This window comes from Epargyreus clarus, unplaced genomic scaffold, assembly GCF_041222505.1.
Source record: "Epargyreus clarus isolate Ecla_fem2 unplaced genomic scaffold, WU_Ecla_fem_2.2 ptg000001l, whole genome shotgun sequence".
In the NCBI taxonomy this organism is placed as follows: domain Eukaryota; kingdom Metazoa; phylum Arthropoda; class Insecta; order Lepidoptera; family Hesperiidae; genus Epargyreus; species Epargyreus clarus.
The window spans coordinates 295,648-314,492 of record NW_027332209.1 but is presented as its reverse complement, the minus strand read 5'-3'; the positions used below and the strand labels follow the sequence as shown (position 1 = coordinate 314,492).

The following is an 18,845-nucleotide window of genomic DNA, read 5'->3' as shown; positions in this document are numbered from 1 at the left end:
TGTATATTATGATAAACAAGCAAACAGTTTTTTGTTGACAACAAATTCTGATTTTACTAGTTTTTAATGTTGTCTAATTTGGTAAATTGTCATGTTTATATATGAGGTTCTTCACTTCAAATAACTATAACGTCTTTCCTTTGGTTTCCAAAAAGTCCGCCTTCATCCAGGTGCAGCTCCTATCTATCTTCTATTCTACAATCTAAGATAAGATATTGAGATAACGCACACTCACCGAGTAGCCATGGCGCGACCGAGTCGTTCTCCTTGGCGCTCTTGAGGATGGTCTCCGGCAGCGGCAACGAGTGGCGCACCATGGCGCCGTACAGCCCGTACTCCGCCATGATGGTGGACCGCCCCCAGCACTTCTCGGTCTTGCGCCACTTCGCGCGACGGTTCTGGAACCACACCTGGAAAGAATGGGGTCAAGGTTAGTTCCGATAGAAAGAGATGTATATTCCGCGCCAAACTGCTAGTCAGCTTTGAAGTTGTTGCGCGCACGTAAACACGACTACAAGCATATACTCCGGAGCATTAGTAAGGGCACCTTGTACCTATCTATAAAGTTAAATATGTACAGAATTCTGTTTGAAGGTCAATCTATAACCACTTCGACAGGGTTTCGCTGCGGATAAGAAACAGTGAATGAAACTCCGCAACACTTTTCATTCGAAAAATCGGCAATCCACACTTATCCAGCATGGTGACCTCAACTAGGGGGTTGGAGACTTTAGAGGAGACTCGTGCCTAGCAGTGGTTTGATGACGAATAACATATTTAGGTATATCAAAAATAAAACACATTTATGGTCACACATCTTTGGGATCTTTTAAAGAACTTACTGCTTTCCTTTATGGTTTATGTAAGTGATAGGTAATTTGTAAAATCACTTTGCAAAATCAGATATGCGTGCCTGGGAGTTGAACTTCAGATCCTCCGAATGAGAGGGCAACTAGTGCTAAATAGTTAAGGTACCGACGTACAAATCAATAATTAATTTCAACGTCCCGTATTTAATTTCCAATCTCAATAGAATGTGCATATTCAATCGTAGTAATGAATGATTATGAAATAACTTGTCGTTGCAACGCTTTGAATTAAACGCTGCGCCGTCGGTCTAGGACTTAATTGAATTTGCTTATTTGCATACCTATTGAATATCTTTGCTCCAGATATAAAAATTCTCTAGCTGTCTTAGAATATTTGTTTGACCACTAGGAAGCATTAAAAGTTGAATCCCATAAAAAGGGAATATAAAAATGTATTTTTTACTTTACAATAGGAGGTTTTCTTCGAGCTATGTATGATCTAATTTAAATAAGAAATATTTTCGAGGTACCTTAACGACAGCTAAAATTATATGTACTTTTACAACAGTATAACGCTCAGAAGGGATTCCAGAAATACAATATATTCTTCCATAATTATCAACATTTTCAATAATACGTCATTATCAACTAATTTATCACACTTCCATTGTAAAAGACATTGGAAAAAACAGTTGACAATTCAGAACTCAAAGCAAGACTGAATATTCCAAAAATATAAAAATAGAGAAAGTATTTAATAAGTGAAATTAATTATTAATAAACAGCAATTATGTGGTTTGTACATAAATCAATACGATATGTCTGTAACAATAGATAGTAGTATATAGGTAGATAATAATACATCTTTGTAAGAATTATGCAAAGTAAATCAACTTGTTATCGAATCCTTTTTGAAAAACGAACAACAAATATAATGAAAGGTCTATTATCTACTCGTATCTATGGTAGTTAAACCTACTATAGATAATAAGGTGCGCTATTTTAAACCACGTATCAATTTAATGATAGTAATTTGAGTGTTTGTGTAGTATCCAATCGGTGAGCAGTAGCAGCTGAGCCGAACAAACCAATTAGCAGGAACAAAACGCTGCTAAATTAGATTTTCAAATTTCCAACCAGCCACGGTCTCTACCTACTGCGATTAGGGTTGCCACTGATTTCAAGTTTAGTAAGATTTTCTCGTATTTTTTTTAATTAAACAAATAACATTTATTTGTCAAAATAATAATATACGAAATAATATACATGTTTCTAATGGTAATTTCTATTGTCTTGTCTGAATATCTTAGAACGATTAAATTCTTGAATCTATTCGAAAATCTATGTATATTCCAGCAATAACTAACACACTCACCACTTTACAATAAGTAACCATTATTGGTTATGTCTGTCCCTGATGGCCTTAAAATTATTTTCAATAATTTGCTATTTATCTCATTTCCGTCTGTCTGTGATAGGTCTCTGTAACTGTTTGTCTTATAGTTTAAGTCCAATACAAATCGTCTTTACAACTAGTACTTCTTGTATTACTAAGAATTAAAATAAGTTTTGTAAAACAACAAAACTATACATTTAAATCCACACCCACGATACATCCAAACAAACTATACTTCCCAAGAAGTAACCGAAATCCCTCGCGCTAACGAGGCAGCCCTGGCGCGCGAAACAGTTAATTTCTAATTAAATTTGTTAATTAAACTCGATCCGTTCTCCGCGCAAATTAATACTCCACCGGTATTATGTAGCTCGTCTGCTGCATGCGCTATGCGTGCTGTGCTTATGTGATGGGGGAATATCGATATACCTACCACTAGTAGCACCAGTTACAGGAGTTTACATGTTGTGTAGATCGCTTTTAAATGTAATATTTTCAGTTTTTAATTCCTGTCGGATAGGAAATACACTTTATTGAAACAATTTAAAAACAGATGAGAATTTTAGTGCATAAAATAGACATGTAATTCGTTAAGTGAATAAACATTAGCAAGGAATTATAAACGTTTCCATTTTAAATAGCTTAGGATGAGAAGGTTTAAAAAGCACCACGAATGTCAACTGTGTCATGTGTCTGACTGTTGCTTCGTCCTCTAGTCCTCAAACCACCGTTATAGCAATCTATCATTAAGGTCTAATACGCATATAACTTCAAAATTAGACGTGCATACCTGCATACCTCGGATTCGAACCTGAGATACCATTGTGAGGCCGAGTTTCAAAAACACTAGACTACTACTTTTGATGACTGTTATCTAAATACCTAATAATGGTTATTACCATTTTCTACATAATACACAAGTGGCCTTATTCAACACATAGGAACAACACAACACAGAGATCCCAAAGCAGTATCAATACAGGATTATTTATTCTATCAAGCAATCCTCCTTGCAGTAATCGGTGCCTAATCGTGTCGAGTGTGATCGAAGGCGGCCACAATCACCGCTATCCTGTAAGTGGATTACGCGATTTGTTCCCACTTATTCTCTGATTGTTTCGCGTAGGGTCGCTGGGACGAAGGTTACTTAGCCAACAAGATAGAGAAGTTAGTAATCAGTTAGGTGGAATGAAAGTGTTTAACAATGGTAAGATGAATTCATCTTAATGGAAAAGGTGGTAGAACTCTTGTGTGTACTACAGTAGTAGTGCTACACCTATTTTTTACTTGAAGTAGTTTTTTTTTATTTTGAAATTACTAAATATATTAGAGGAAGTAGTAGTATGAGGAGGTAGTATTCTCGGTCGTAGCGGCGCATCTGGGGCCGACCTCAGGTAGGAATCTAGTCCTATCTGGGGGTGCTTACTTATGTCCATGGGCAGCAGTAGCCATTTATCATCAGGTGGACTTCATGCTCGTCTGCTACTCCTATATAATAAATAGGAAGTATTTTGTGCTTACTATCATCGCTACACTTATTTCCTTGTTGAAGTAGTTCTTGCGTTTCCATGACAGGTTGTGCTTACATAATACCCGATTCCAACCGATTATCCTATTTGTCAGAAATGGTAACGCTTCTGTGATCGGTTTAGGATACGTGTATGTATATCCTCTGTCCTGTATGGAGGTTAAGATTACTCAACATCAGATGAATTTCATGTTCGTTGCTTAACAAAACGCTTTCTTTCTACACTCACAGTCCCACACTAGGATTCCCTGTATCGTGGGTGCTATGGACACACACAAAGACAAATACACAAACACTCAGACCCAGAAACAGAAATCTAAATTCATCATTTAGAAATCTGTCTGGCCGGGGATCGAACCCGGGATCCTCTGTGCATCAGACCGGCATGGTGACGGCTACGCCACGCGGCTCGTCAAAACCGTAGCAATTTATAAAAAAAAACCTTTCTTGTTCATTTTACGATTAAAATTCAATTCGGGTTACTTAACAAAATAGAGCTCAGTACCCCAGTGAGCCACAGGACAGATAATTTCCTCCAGAGGCGAACAATTACCCATCGCGAACAATCCCGGCCCACGCTGTCACGGGCCCAACGGATCTAATCAATAACCGCTGTGCCCGCTGGCTAAACACGGATACCAAATAAGTATACTATTTAAGAGCACTACGAATATTCTCCTCATTTACAAATATCAACGAAGTTGCACACCGATAAAGTAAGTGATCACTACGGTATGAACATGTTTAATTAGGAAAAATGGAGTCATATTTGAGGTAGTCATCCAGGTAATCACCCACACCAAAAGCCGACACAGTGTTGAACACTGTTTTTGATAACATTGAAATAGCCAATGAGCGTGCAGTTTACGTGGTGGTAAGTGGTTACTATTGCCTATAGACATTTGTAACCAACTCCATATAAATTACGCGCCATGGACCTCCATATAAATGAGAGTACATGAAGCCAATCATAATTCCATAGTCACTACTGAGGAAAAGATGGTCGGTTCATATTTAAAGCAAAGACATCCACCTCTTTCCACTGTTATGCAGAACTACTTCATCCTAGAAATAGATAGTACTTTTACGATTGAACTTTACTGGCTCTAACACCTTTGAAAAATATTATTTATTTATCAGGTTATGCTTCTGGAAAAGAACCACTAAGGGCTCTACCATCTTTAGTGCTTTAATCTTTGACCACTAAGTTGAAACGTGTAAATTTGTTTTACTACACTTGCGACTTTCAAACAAACTAAACACCTTCCTTATCCGTTCCCCAATTTAGTTCCACTGTCTGCGAGAACCGTTATTGATGGGTGCCAGCGGCCGGTGACAGAGTAATTGTGCCCGGATTAGACCGGGAGAGCCGGATAACACGGAATTAACGCTTCAGGCCTACACGGATATCCGGTAAATCTAGGATGCTTAGATTAATCAATTCAAAGCATGTATTTGTAGAGAATAAAGTACATGTTCACACACATTAATTGTTATTTACTTTTTAAAAGATGCAAGCACACCTATGGAGTTCCTTTCGCCGCTTCTTCTCCATAGCGAAACACCTTAGTAGGTAGTTAGTTGACGTTAGAAATGAAATTACGAATCAATTTTTAATAAATGAGATTTGAATTGACATTTCTCTAGATCAATTTCACATTTAGTCGTAGGTACTTAACTGCCTACATTTAAATTAATATTGCAATGGATTTTACCTAAGTAAGAGGAATTCTATAAGTTATCATCTACATTACCAAACTACACTTTGTAGCTAGATACGACTCAGTGTAACATATATAACTAGAATCTCAAGAGACTTAGGACTTTTTATTATTATTTATCGAAGCTTTTCATTTATCCGGTTTCCCAAAGCGGCAGCTTTGAATTGCTAGTTATCATATTAAGAAAGACTATTGAGCTAAATGTTTTAAAATTTCCCAAAAGTATTTCAATCCAAAAATGTCCTAAACATTATTGTAATTAGTAGAGATCACTAACTCCGGATCCACTTAACCAGGTTTACTGTACCTGGTATTTCTAATACAAAGCTATTATAAATGATGATCAATTTTAATGAAGACGTGGCATCTGATACCTGCACCTGGATTACCTTTAACATATCATTAAGAGCTACGAACTACAGACATTTCCACTGAAATGACTGCATAACACAGTAATTGGCACGGGTTATAGCTACGTATAAACACGGCACGCATCTCCGAATTTCCTAATTAACATAGAGGCACAAAGGTTCCGTATAATTGTTAATTTGGCAGCACATTCACGCCCGTTAATGATGCGTAGCGCCCGTGCGAGGGAATTACTCCCATCCGACAATTTATTACTTGTATGTGACAATCCCCAATTACGACGGGCCCCTGACCTCTTCGGCTCCTGGAACAACAGCCGAGACGGGGAGAGGTCACGGGTAACTGGTCGCATTAGTTTAAGGGTCGTATTTGTAACGCTTGTGAAACAATTTGTTGGGTACGGCGGATTCTATAGCTCCACATGTAGGATTTGGAGTTAGGAAGCTAACCCTAATAACAACGGGCAATTTTGGAAAGGAACGTACGAGAGTTGGTTTGTTTTGTTTTCATTGCTAATTAAATGTGGTAACTTTTTAGAGCTGCCAAAATTAATAGACGTTATTATGGAGATATTATTAAAAGCTAAGTCCATTTATATTCAAAAGACGTTGTAATATAAAATTTTATTACGTGACCTTGACTTGAAAAGCGCGCGTAATCCTTGCTAGAGGGATTTTATTGATTTACAGAGCAAAGCAATGGACTCGGTCGACATTTCGATGTGACCAGCGACGATTATAAGTGGATCTTAACCGGCATATTAGAAAAGCATTGTAGGAATATTTTGAGATCCCTAAGTTTTGGGACATAAACTTACATATGAGGCTACTATCCTAAGCCTCAGAAGCAGCAATTAGCAACCAGTTCATGACCGACTTCATATAGAGCCTTGTTTATATTATGTACTTACAAATTACAAATATCATTTTCTGGCAGCAATCCCTTTACTAGGTAGGCTGCATGCTTGTTTACTATTTAATGTAATCAAAAATATTATTTAATACCTAAGTTACAAGTTATGCTATAAAAAGTTATACAATTAATTATATTATCATAATTATAATCATTAACACGATAAAAATTCCATCGATACATCATTTTGCGACACATGTCCCCCAGCTCGGTGCGTTTGCCCAAACATTTGTGTATTAACACGGTACACTAAATAAAAAAGAGAGCTCTTACATCCCCCTACAATATCTAATCCGCCGCACAAAGGGGATAACGCTTTGCTAACAGAATGTTACAATCAAGGTGCTAAGCGGCGCTCCCCCGGGACGGGTCCCTCAGGGTAGCGCTCTCGGCCCGCTTACAAATACTATAATTGAATGTGATCGTTTTGTTATTCTCATAATTGTTTTGAGTTGTTTAGATTTTATCTCATTTAGTTACATTACTAATATAATAACAAATGGAACGAAAACTATGGCTAAGAAACCCGGTCTCTCGATCGAGGGGTCCGAGGTTCAAATATCTCATTTTCAGACCTCTGATTTTTCTAATTTTTCTAAATTGAAGGAAAACATCGTGGGGAAACCTGCATACCTGAGATATTTATAAAAAAAAATCTCAAAGGTATGTGAAGTCCACCAATACGCACTTGGCCACCGCGGTGGACTACGGCCCGATTCTTCTCATTCTGAGAGGAGACCCGTGCCCAGCAGTGGGACAATAACGGGTTGAGGATGCTGATGATGATGACGAAAACTATAACGACAACAATGCACTTAATCAGGTATCTACTTCTAACTAGATTTCCTTAGTCTCGTTGAATATAAACATTATCGGTTTAATCCAACAAAATTGTCCTAAATACGTCAGAACTACGTCTCAACTACAATTCACAGAACTGTTTGAACAAGTGCTTTAATTACACAATTGTGTAGATTAAACCATTTATGTATTTCCAATAACTAAGAGTATTGAATTGGACAAAAACATAACATTCAACTGTAATAAATTAAGCAGCTTCCTTTATTGGCTTTTAAAATCTATTGTAACCAAGTACAGTATATCAAGTAATGTTGAAGGTTTATTATCAATCAGCTGTTCTTTGTCAGTCCTTGTTCACACTCGTCGATTTGCTTAACACACTTCGGAACAACTAATTGATTAACCGAGCCGGTCGCGGCGACCTCGCCGGCCTCCATTTATCAGCGCATTCAGCTCAAATGACGGCGTCATTCCGGCGGACAGTCAGCAATTTCATTACGGCAAAGGACTCGTTCTGAAACCGGTGACAGTTTAAATAAGGCGAGTGAGCCCACAAAGGCGTTCTTATTTACGGAGTGCATAATTTCATTTCTTCGGTGGGCTTTGAATGGATTTTTCGAACGGGGCGCGCGGCGGGCGTGGCGACCAATCGGCTGCAGGCGCTCGCTAAATGGAGTTGCGATTGCGAGTCTGTTCCCAATTTGGCGGCAATTTGCGGCACAATGACGGCGCTCGGTGGCGAAGCCTCGTCTCGCCTCGCCTTAACAGGTTATTATTCAATTTGAGGGTGCGTCGGACACATTTTGATTAGTCAATAAGTTAATACGCGGTTAGAGGTGACGGTTTGAGCGTTCGTTTTGTAATTGACGCGCTCGGACCGACCCGCTTATTAAGCGATTCTCGTAGTAATTAGCGGAGTCGATCTGCCCCCGACGACCCACTACGTCAAATACTCATTTCCCGTGTTCTCGTTTCTTGTGCTTTCAATAACTTGACCTTTTAAGGTTGACGTCAAAGAAATTAAATTTGTGCCATGTCATGTCCACTTAAATTAATGACTAATTGGATTGAATGCCTTCCCCTTTCATACTTTGATTTATTAAGTAAAGTTACTTTACCATACATTTTTAATTTCATGTATCCAGAACAGAATTCAAATTCAATATTTTACAAGTTACAAAATGGTGTTTTTTTTTACAAAGTGTAGATCGTAAAAAAAGCTTGTTACAACCAAAAGGTACACTTTTGGTATCTGCTAGATAGGTACAACAAAATAAAACTTTCCTATATGATTTTTAGGAAACATTTACACACACATACACATAGAAAATAATGACAAATCAACATACAGAAATGTACAGGAATACATTAAACACGCACACACCTGTAAAAGATTACAGACCAATAAAGATGCAATTGGTCATCTAATTGACTAACCCATTGTAAGTGCGCATTATACTCATTACGATGATGATGATTATAACCTGGCTCGAACAGATGTTTGGAGCGTTTAGAGAAGTGTAGGTTGTATTGCAAAATGTAATAACATCTTGGAAAATAATAGTAAGACGAAATCGAAACAGTGAATTTTTTAATGATTTTTAACAATAGACCTGTTTTTGCAATCACATTAATGACTAGATGCTTTTAGAGTTTTTGTCTATGATATCGGTGATTTTGTTTCTTTGTTTCCGTGATCTGATTACAGTTGGAGTAGAGTTACCAACATTGTTAAGCGATGCACTCACTTCTGGATAAGGGTCTTCTCTCACAGTGAGAGGGATTTAGACCATGGTCCAGCTTGCTGGCCAAGGGCGAAATGATAGATTTAACTTAAATATGAGAACATCTTTTTTAAATAAGATTTCCTTAAGATATTTTTTTTCGGCGTTAAAGCAAGTGAAGTTGTTGCCTGAGATTTGAACCTCGGATCCCCGATTGAGAAGTATAATTTCAACCACTGGGCTATCAGCAGTGATAGCAATATAAACGAGTACACGTGTCATCCGTTTTGGTTCACTATAACATCGCTTATTAACCTTACAAAAAGCAGATTGAAAAAAACACAGGAAGAATTTAAAATTAAAATTCAAGACTTATTAATTAAAAATTGATTCATATGGAACTCTTTTTGTACGTCAACAACCCATCTTCGGCGTTGAAATTGTTGCCGTAAAATTAATAATATTGAACATCTCTTACATTATACTATATCGGGGTCAACGAACGATGCAATAAAAGCCTTAGCCAGTTACCAAAAGAGGGCCGGCTCACCTTTCCCGGCACAAAATCGATATCGGCGCGATTTCATACTTCATAACTGAATTTTATTTCCTCTTTACCTCCTTTCTCCCCTCGTCTGAGACATTTACCCTAATCCGAGGGCGAATCGAAATAAACCTGTTATGTACCGCTCGGAAAAGAAAATGTTTTAACTTATAACGTTATGAGTAGGCTCAGTGTTTTAGTTTTGAAAGTTAACAGCTTCGGCAAGGATGGTTTCGTCTAGAAACAGGGTATTTTAGCTGTTGCTCTAATCGAGCAAAAATAATTAGAGATATTATCCAGCGATTCTTCTAGTAGGATCTCACTACAGATTTTTATATAGAGTTATACCTTTTTCTATTTTGTTTGTTAACCTTTTTTTCCGGGTGGCTATTGAGTAGCTTTAGTATTATTAATTGAAATGTGAACATATTATAATTATGGTCTACTCTCGACCACTGGGTCAACACTCATAATTAATAAGCTAATAATTTTATGCTAAAACTAATGAACAAACTTCATCTTCAAAATGTAGAGCATGTGCCAATAATTGTTATTCTTACATTCCCTAAAATTGATGGCAATAATATCAATAATAACATTAAGAATTTCTATAAGTGCTGTTTCCTAAATTGCCTAACATTATTGGTAATAATATCAATAGCAATAACATTAAAAAAATTTATACTGTTCAAAGTAGATCTAGTGTAGTAGGGCTCTAGCTTTCCATACAAGATAACAAAAGCGAGCGATGATTACACATGATTAGCGGAAACGGAAGCGTAAAAAGGCTTCAATTTACAACAAAACGTTGTAGCGAATTGCGCAAGTCACGTTAACAATGATCGAGGGTAGTAATGAAAATATAATGTTAACGAGAGAATGAGGCGACTTCCGACAGCGCAGTAAAATAAACAAGACAGGCCATGTCGCGGGGAAATTATACGCTCCATGCTCTGTGCGCGCGTATGGTCTAAGTGAGGAGAGACAGCGGTTACTCCAAGAGCAAAGAAAAATGCGAGTAACAGAGCAAAGGGTGCGTAAAAAATTAAATGAGTAGGTTTTAAATGTATAGAATGAAACATGTTTTTGAATAGTGTAAGGATAGATTACATTTTAAAGATAGACTTAAGTGTCTTAATAATTAAGAAATTTAATAACATTTTGTGAATTGTTTTAAAATTACCGATGAATATAAAAAGAGCTTCAAAATAAACTTATTAATAAATTAATTAATAAATAAAATGTCAAATATAAAATAAGATAACTTAAGCAGTCCTAATAAAAATATTAAAAATTATTTTATTTAAAGTGCCTAACTAAATATTTTAATATATTGTTTACACTATCCGAAATTAATAATTACATATTTTTTTTAGTTGCATAACGATATATCCGCTGTCACTTTATCCTTAAGCCGTTGGTCGACAGCTGCGCTAACCAGGCAACTAGCGGGCGTGAATAAGCGATTTCGGGCAATCGCTCTCGACAGGCGAGCGGTTTGCCCAATCGCCACGTAATTGCTATAATATCGCCCGATAATTTGCCCGACACCGCTGACATCTAATCACTGAGCGTTTGTTTGACGAATTAAAACCGGAGCGTATTATTGGGTTAAAAACGCTCCGTCAGCAATTTGAAAATTCTTGCCGAAATCTCGATTTAATGCGAACGCTCGCTAATCGGATTACCGGCTCAAAGCGGAACGGTATCTCGTAGACCGACATGTCCTTAATATGTTTTTTAATTACTCGAGCCGAGATCCGATGCAACCGATATGATATTCATACATCCGATTATCATATCTCGGTCGAGGATTTGTGTTATTGCCGAATTGATTTCAATAGTTGAGCTTATGTCCGTGTTTCCATTTAATACCGGAATTAATACAGATTACTCGGATGCGATACTGGAATGCCATTTGGATTCATATCGGAAAAATTAGTCATCGCTTTTTCGGAACACGTTAAGCTTTACATAGCAATTCGACCGGGAAAAGGGGATTTTGTTGAAAGTTATGAAATTTTAAATCTAAATCAGAATATTCAAGCGATTGATATTTAAGAAATAAGTCACAACATAAGTCATTCTTATTATGAAACATTAACAAAGAGTTTATTTTTTTTAATAAGTAATTGAGCATTTGACAGGTGTACGACTGAAATGGCGATCGAACACTGGTTCTATTTTACGTTTTTACAAAAATGAAAAAATTGTAAAAACGTAAACGTTTCTATTCCAATCAGCCCCTAGCGGTCTGTATCAGAACTGATTGGAATTTTATGGGAAATACTTAAACAAATACAAAGAAAGTCATTTTTGTAAAAACGTTAAAACAAATACTAAGGATACTAATGTTCTTTTGCTAAACTTCAATCTCAAAAAAAAAATGAATGTGTGTAAACTAGTGCAAACCAACATAATGCAAAAAGCACAATTTCGTCAACTGTCATAATTTGTAGAGTATGTATTATTCAGCGAAGTGGTCCACGAAGCGACTCTACAGAAACAATGAACCGAGCGTAAGAATACAGACATATTAAAATCTTACACGTTTTGTTGTAGAATATTATGAAGCCTTGGAACAATACATGGGTTGTTTAAAGATTTATATTGTGTTCATATATTTTTGCCTTTTATCTTAACTACAATAATTATCGAGTACATTTTTAACACATAAACCCGCTGATACTTTTGGCGGATTTTCCTGGTTGAATTAAGTGTATTAAGGTATCTACTAAGTATGAAAAAGGCATATAAAAAAGAAATGAAACGGAAAATATTTAATTCATTTAATATTTTATGAAGTGACATACTCTTGCAGATAGACCTATTAGGGCGAGATCGTCCAATAAATAGGACAAATTCTTCTCAGCAATACCCTTTTTATTTGATACCTATCACACATATCATGGTTAAGTGGTTTAAAATTCAGTAGCAAGATTTGGCCACAGGTACGATCTAATAAAGTGTCGTAATTAGAAGCGAATAAAATAGAACAATACTTATAATTAAAAGAAAAGTGTAACACACCAAAACTCCGAAACATCCAAACTAAGCCAACTCAAAATAACGAGCTATTCACCATCGACATTTGGTTAGGCGGTTAACGATAACCAAACAGTTGGATAATTTGACAAATAAGGAGACAATCGGACAGCGGGGCAAACACGCGAACGGACAGGCAGACAGGGGGACAGGCGGAATGCGGGGAACAAACACAGATTGTCACGCTGGACACTTGCGCCAACATAATCAGGCTCATTATTCAACATTAGTCCAATTCGAGGTGTTTGCTCAGGCGCTTGTGAGTTTTTTCGCTGTGATAGACGATGTGTTTAAGGGCAAATATTTGTCTTATCCTTCTCATTTGGTCTGCATTCAACTTGGTAGCTGGTCATATAGCTATTAATTTTTATATAAAGTTCATTCAAGGACCAATTTGGTGTATTTTTTTCTCTACAGTCAACAAATGCAATGAAAATGTGTGGGGTTATTTTAAAGGCACAAAGCTTTTTTTAATTAAATAAATACAATGAATTCTAATATAAATGAATTCAAATAAACTAATTAAGAAAAGATATCACTTAGTTCCTTGTGATAAAAAAATCACAAAAGGAAATAAAAAAATGACATATGAGGCCAAAGTTCACTAAACCGGTTTGGTTTTAATACACATGTAAATTCTTAGATACACATACTTACACTCAGAAGACATTATACCCTTCGGTTACCGAACACGATTTGATTAAGTTTATCCACATGAATCTAACATTTAATTAGTGGTTAAAACTCAAGCGTGTTTACTATCACACATAAAAAAAACCTCCGTAATTAAATAAAGCACGCTGCTTACCTTATTATTATTATGTAAGAAAAATATCTATCGGATCATTCGGTGCCAATAAAATAACTAGTAAAAAACCTTTCGATAGCTCTCGTAGGCATAAAGGCGCGGCCACACACACCAGCTTCCACGAAGTAAGGACCACTCCACAATATTCCACTAATAATAATTACGCATTTATTTTCTTTCAAAACTTCACTTGACAGTTCGAGATGCATCCCGTGTCACTCTTTGTGTGGAGTGCCACTTTAGAAATACCTCTCGGAAATAATTTTCACTTCCTTACGGCAAACGGAATAAGGGAGAGTTTTCTGTAACTTAAAATTATGAAGCTGTAAATGAAAAATTGGGTGTTGTGTAAGGTGCCTACACGCTCATTAGTGTCTTATAAGCATAAATAATAATAGAGGGTCGTTTATTGTTAAAGTATTGCAACAATATTAAAATAATAACCCGATAATAAGGCTCTTTGTGTCCCGCACGGACGGTCCGACTTTATTGTTAGTAGGTACTTTTAAACTGTCAGTTAACTTAATATTTGTTATAGCTAATACTTTTTATAGATTTGAAGACAAATGATTAGTCGATTCATTCAGTTGTAAATGGCTGTTAGCTCGTGGATTGCTGTTTGAAGAAATATTGTGGTACCGCTCGGCCGAGAAAGGTTTATTAATTACTCGTCTGTATAATTTTGTTAACAATTGTTATTATAAAGTGGTAAACGTCTTAGAATAAGTTTTAAATACGATTATACATAACACGAAATGATCAGGTTGTGTAAGGGAGGGTTTTTTAGGTAATACTTTATTGTGCCTTTAATTGTTAAATGAAAATGCGACATATCATATACAATCATATTACAACATTATTATTGATCAACATTATGATCGCAATTTATAGCACTATCTATTTTCGATTGTCAAAATAATAATGGTTCTAAGTTTCCGTCGAAATAAAGAGAAAAACAAAATATAAATACATTTCAATTTCATTATCAGAGATGATTTGGAAGGAAACGTAAAATTATTTTATTGTTATGATATTATGCAATTACAAGTAGTGTTAAGCTTATTAGGTGCCATCTAATTTTTCAAAACATTTTTAATCAAAGTCCTTATTTACCTTAGAAATTTTAGACAGACGCTAATTTAGCTACTCCTCGATTACGTACATAGATATAAAATATAAGCATAATGATCTATTAAAACTTTATTTAATTTTCTTAAAAAATCTACAGTCACCATGTTAACAGCACCTAAATTAAATTCGCCAAATCACTTAGCTTGCCAACCAAGAAGCATCGATAGAATAAATCAAGTTTCCAAACAATTCCTTGAACTAAAATAGTTAAAAAAACATGTAAGTAAGCGGCTGAGTAAATATTTTTTATCTGTGGCGTGTAATTGGCCGAGTGGAGACGTGTGGAGAGTGTGGAGTGTTTGCTTAGGGTCGAGTGTTGGCGGATCGCGCGTTAGGGTATAGTCGCGGGTTCTATCTCCTGTCCAAACTAACCTGAGCCTACTTGCAAACATCTTCGGATTTTTAGGATTTAAAAGAGTAAGCGAGCTTGCATTCCATAGTGGTAAATCATTTTGCACATGTAATCTGCGACTGTACTAAATAGAATTGAAGCCGACAACTGCCACTCCTGAGAACTAATTTTCACCTTAGGTGTAAGTAAGGCGGCATTTATGGGTACCCTTCTATAGAAATACAGTACTGCTTCACGTTAGAAAAGAATATGGTTCGACCAGGGAGGTAGCACCACCTAGTTCGTACTATATTGGCTCTACCATCTGGTAGAACGAGGCGTAGGTATGTTAAGTTTTCAATATGCGCCTAAATCTTTTGATTTTTTCGTGAAAGACCAATCCAATATTACGTATTTATAAGGAATAAGTTTAAAGAAATTAATAAGGATGTAGGTTACCTACATATTACCACATATTTACACGATCAAGCGTATAATATATACCTAAATTTAGATCAAATCGTACCATCATATCATAATTTTTCCCGTATAAAAATATGTTCCAACCTGCAGATTTCATTGTGTCTCTTTGAAAATGCTTTGAAAAGCTTTCAAGTTTCGAAAAGGCTCAAACAAGAGCAAAGGATATAGGAAAATAACATAATGGGCAAACTCAAGATATAGTTTGTGGTCCAACAGGTCACTGCGCGGCCCTTCACGGTCCTTACGCTGTAGAGTCCAATTTGCGCCGTGCGTCTTACTTCCAAATTGGAGGTTGGAGGGCCAACCCTTTTGCGAAATCCTGACGATGTGTACGCATAACTTGTTTAGAAAACTTGCGATGATAGTGAATATTGTGTTATAATGATTTCTTTTTTGAAATTGTTTTTGTGATATGCGTCGCTGATATTTTAACATTTACGTAAGTAGGCTATTATTCAAAATGTGATGTTTCTTTTGTTTTATTAGTGTAAGAACACTATTTTGTATTGTAAATAAATAATGATTTGTTAAAGTAAAATATGTTATTTAACTAGTACAAGTTTGATTTGATTTGATTCTGTGTGTGTATCCTTTTTGGTAATTCCTCTCTAAGATGTTAATCATATCAAACCATAATTTGAATCATCATTATTTTATATCATAAATATCAAATTACATATATACTAATCGGATTTTAAATTACAAGTACAATATTTTTATACGTTTTAAATAGTTTTTCTACCAATAGGTTTCGGTTTCCCGTATTAAGCATGGAGAATTGAAATTAGTTAAATATGAAATGCTCGACAAAGGTATATCATTCATTGTTAGTAGCAAGTGTGATGACAAATTAATACTACATGTAACGTTGGTACTGCGCTCGGCCAGTAATTGAGGAGCAACTGCGCAAACATGTATTGGGGGCGCCCGGCAGAGCTGATTGTCAGGCTCACTGCTTAGCTCTAACATATTTAGATCTGTCTGTAGTTATCGGTATTTTGGCTTTTACGAGCCGTATTAAGCTGTAAGTAAGTCAGTGGTATATGTCTACCTATATAATAATAATATCGAATGAAAAAAATGCAGAAAGAAAGAAGGTTGGAAATAAATTATCATTTGCTTTAACGGTGAAGGAAAACATCGTGAGGAAACCGCATACCTGAGAGATCCTAAAAAGCTACCAATACGCCAGTGTGGTGGAAAATGACCCTAATCCTCTTCACTCTGAGAGGAGACCATTGCCCAGCAGTGGGATAGTGTTGAAGACGAAAAAATTTCATCAAGGTAAATTAGGTACGTAGATATATACCACAGGAAGCCCCCAATCGTTTATAATCGTACACGTAATATACAATAAATTGATTGTATGCGCTATGATCTAAGTGGGTCGTTTTTGTGTGACAAAAGATGGCGAATCCAATTCACGCGCAATCCGTGGTTCTTATCAAAGAAATTCATATTATTCACTCAAAATAGACAGGTACATAAAGTTACATTTACTAATTTAAACAGTTATATAAAAAACTTTGTTATGTAAAATGTATACTGTATTCAGTTGTTTACGAAAAATGTCCAGAAAAGTAAACACTATTTATATATTTAAATGCCATAAGCAGTTAAACGTCGCGTAATTTACTGAATCGAGTGTAAGTTAACATTTTCCAGGCAGTATTCGCGGATAAAAATATCCAGCAAGTGTCCTCGAGCGAGGCTAACTTCAATTGAGTCCAGAACTTGTGCTAACCGCACAAAAGGAGCACTTGGAATACGCAAACACCGGGAACCGGGAAGAACTTGCGGGATGCTCTCGTTATGGCGAAATCTTTTCGTTAACTTGCTCATGGCGTTTAATTTTTCGTTTATGTTTTTAAGAAATTTAAGTTTATATATATATATTATATATATAGACAATATCCTTTTTTTTATTGACGAAGGGGAACCTTCGACGCCGACGCCGTGGGAGCGACGTCGGGTTATGTGGGACTTTTACCGCACTAAAACCCTCTCCCAGTGGCCGTCCTCAGCGTTTGGTGGAGAACTCCGGGATCTCCAACGGAACACAATCGGAGTCCTCGTAACGCGATGCCCTTCTATCGGGCTCTACCCTGGGGGGAGCAATTTACGCTCCTCTCTCATCCCCTGGTGGTTACAGCGATATGCGACCACACAAACCGCTGTCCTTCCCGAGGTCGCTTGCTGGACGGTTTGAGCTCCCACTCTTGCCACCCGCAACCCCGGAAGCCCCTTTTAGTCGCCTCTTACGACAGGCAGGAGATACCGTGGCCCTATTCTGGTTCCGGGACTTCAGGGATAATATATAGACATTATTCTATGCTTATACTGGTAAATAAATAATGTAAATATTTAACAATTGGTAAGCCTGTTTTAGTTAATGTCTGTTGGCGGCCATGGACCGATCATTGATTAACCAGACTATTGGGTAACCGACATATTTTTCAAAATAATCCTTATCGATTATGTAATGACATATTCGTAAAGTATTTCGCCTTAAGGTAACTAAAGTGTAGCCGGTGCTCGGTAAATCTGGCGGATAATGTCGCAAATAGAGCGCGCCGTGGACCGGTAAATACCGGTCGCAGCCGGTAATCGACCGGATAGTGGCCGTGGGACTCTATATACACTTGTATAACTCGTTGGTATAACGCGTGCACGATAACTTGAGACCTGAGAACATGTCACAATTTTAATTAAAAAAAAGGTCAATTTTGTTCATATTTTGATCCATCAGATTTCAAAAGATGCAAATTTACACACGTATGGAGTTTCTTTCGGCACTTTTTTTCGATAGCGAAACACCTTATGAAGCGGTTTCAGTTTGTTGACGTTCAAAAATAGTCCTATATGAATCTTTTTAAAATAAGTTATTATAGAAAGAAATAATTATTTAAATTGAATTTGAACATTTTTTCATAATTACAATCAGGAGCCTTATACGCTACACTGCTGACATAAAAAATGGTAATGATAGAACAATTTGTTGTGGTGTCACCATACTCAAACCACAATGAGAGAAAAATATTGAATCGATGAGACGGATAATTATTTGTTTGATGAATCATACATGTTGAAAACAATTTTTTTTGGTTCGTGTTGAAAAAGTCATTGCTAAATTAAGTGGCCGAAAAACCGATTATATTCATAATAATAATAATAATATCATTTATTCAAGATAATTGCAACACACAGTACAAATTTTAAAACTAAATATACAAAGATAAAAAA

The 18,845-nt window shown here is 36.3% G+C and overlaps 1 protein-coding gene across 5 annotated transcripts in view; it reads right to left on the bottom strand.

Annotated features, from left to right (window-relative positions):
- Positions 1–18,845, bottom strand: part of LOC140742364 (visual system homeobox 2) — a 133,830-nt gene that overhangs the window by 26,632 nt on the left and 88,353 nt on the right. For 3 of the 5 annotated variants that reach the window (XM_073073284.1, XM_073073300.1, XM_073073317.1), the window contains one exon: positions 230–410. In XM_073073284.1, coding sequence (XP_072929385.1) covers positions 230–410 — 181 coding nt within the window. The remainder of the gene's footprint in view (positions 1–229; positions 411–18,845) is intronic. The other 2 variants (XM_073073292.1, XM_073073308.1) reach the window with 1 other exon arrangement.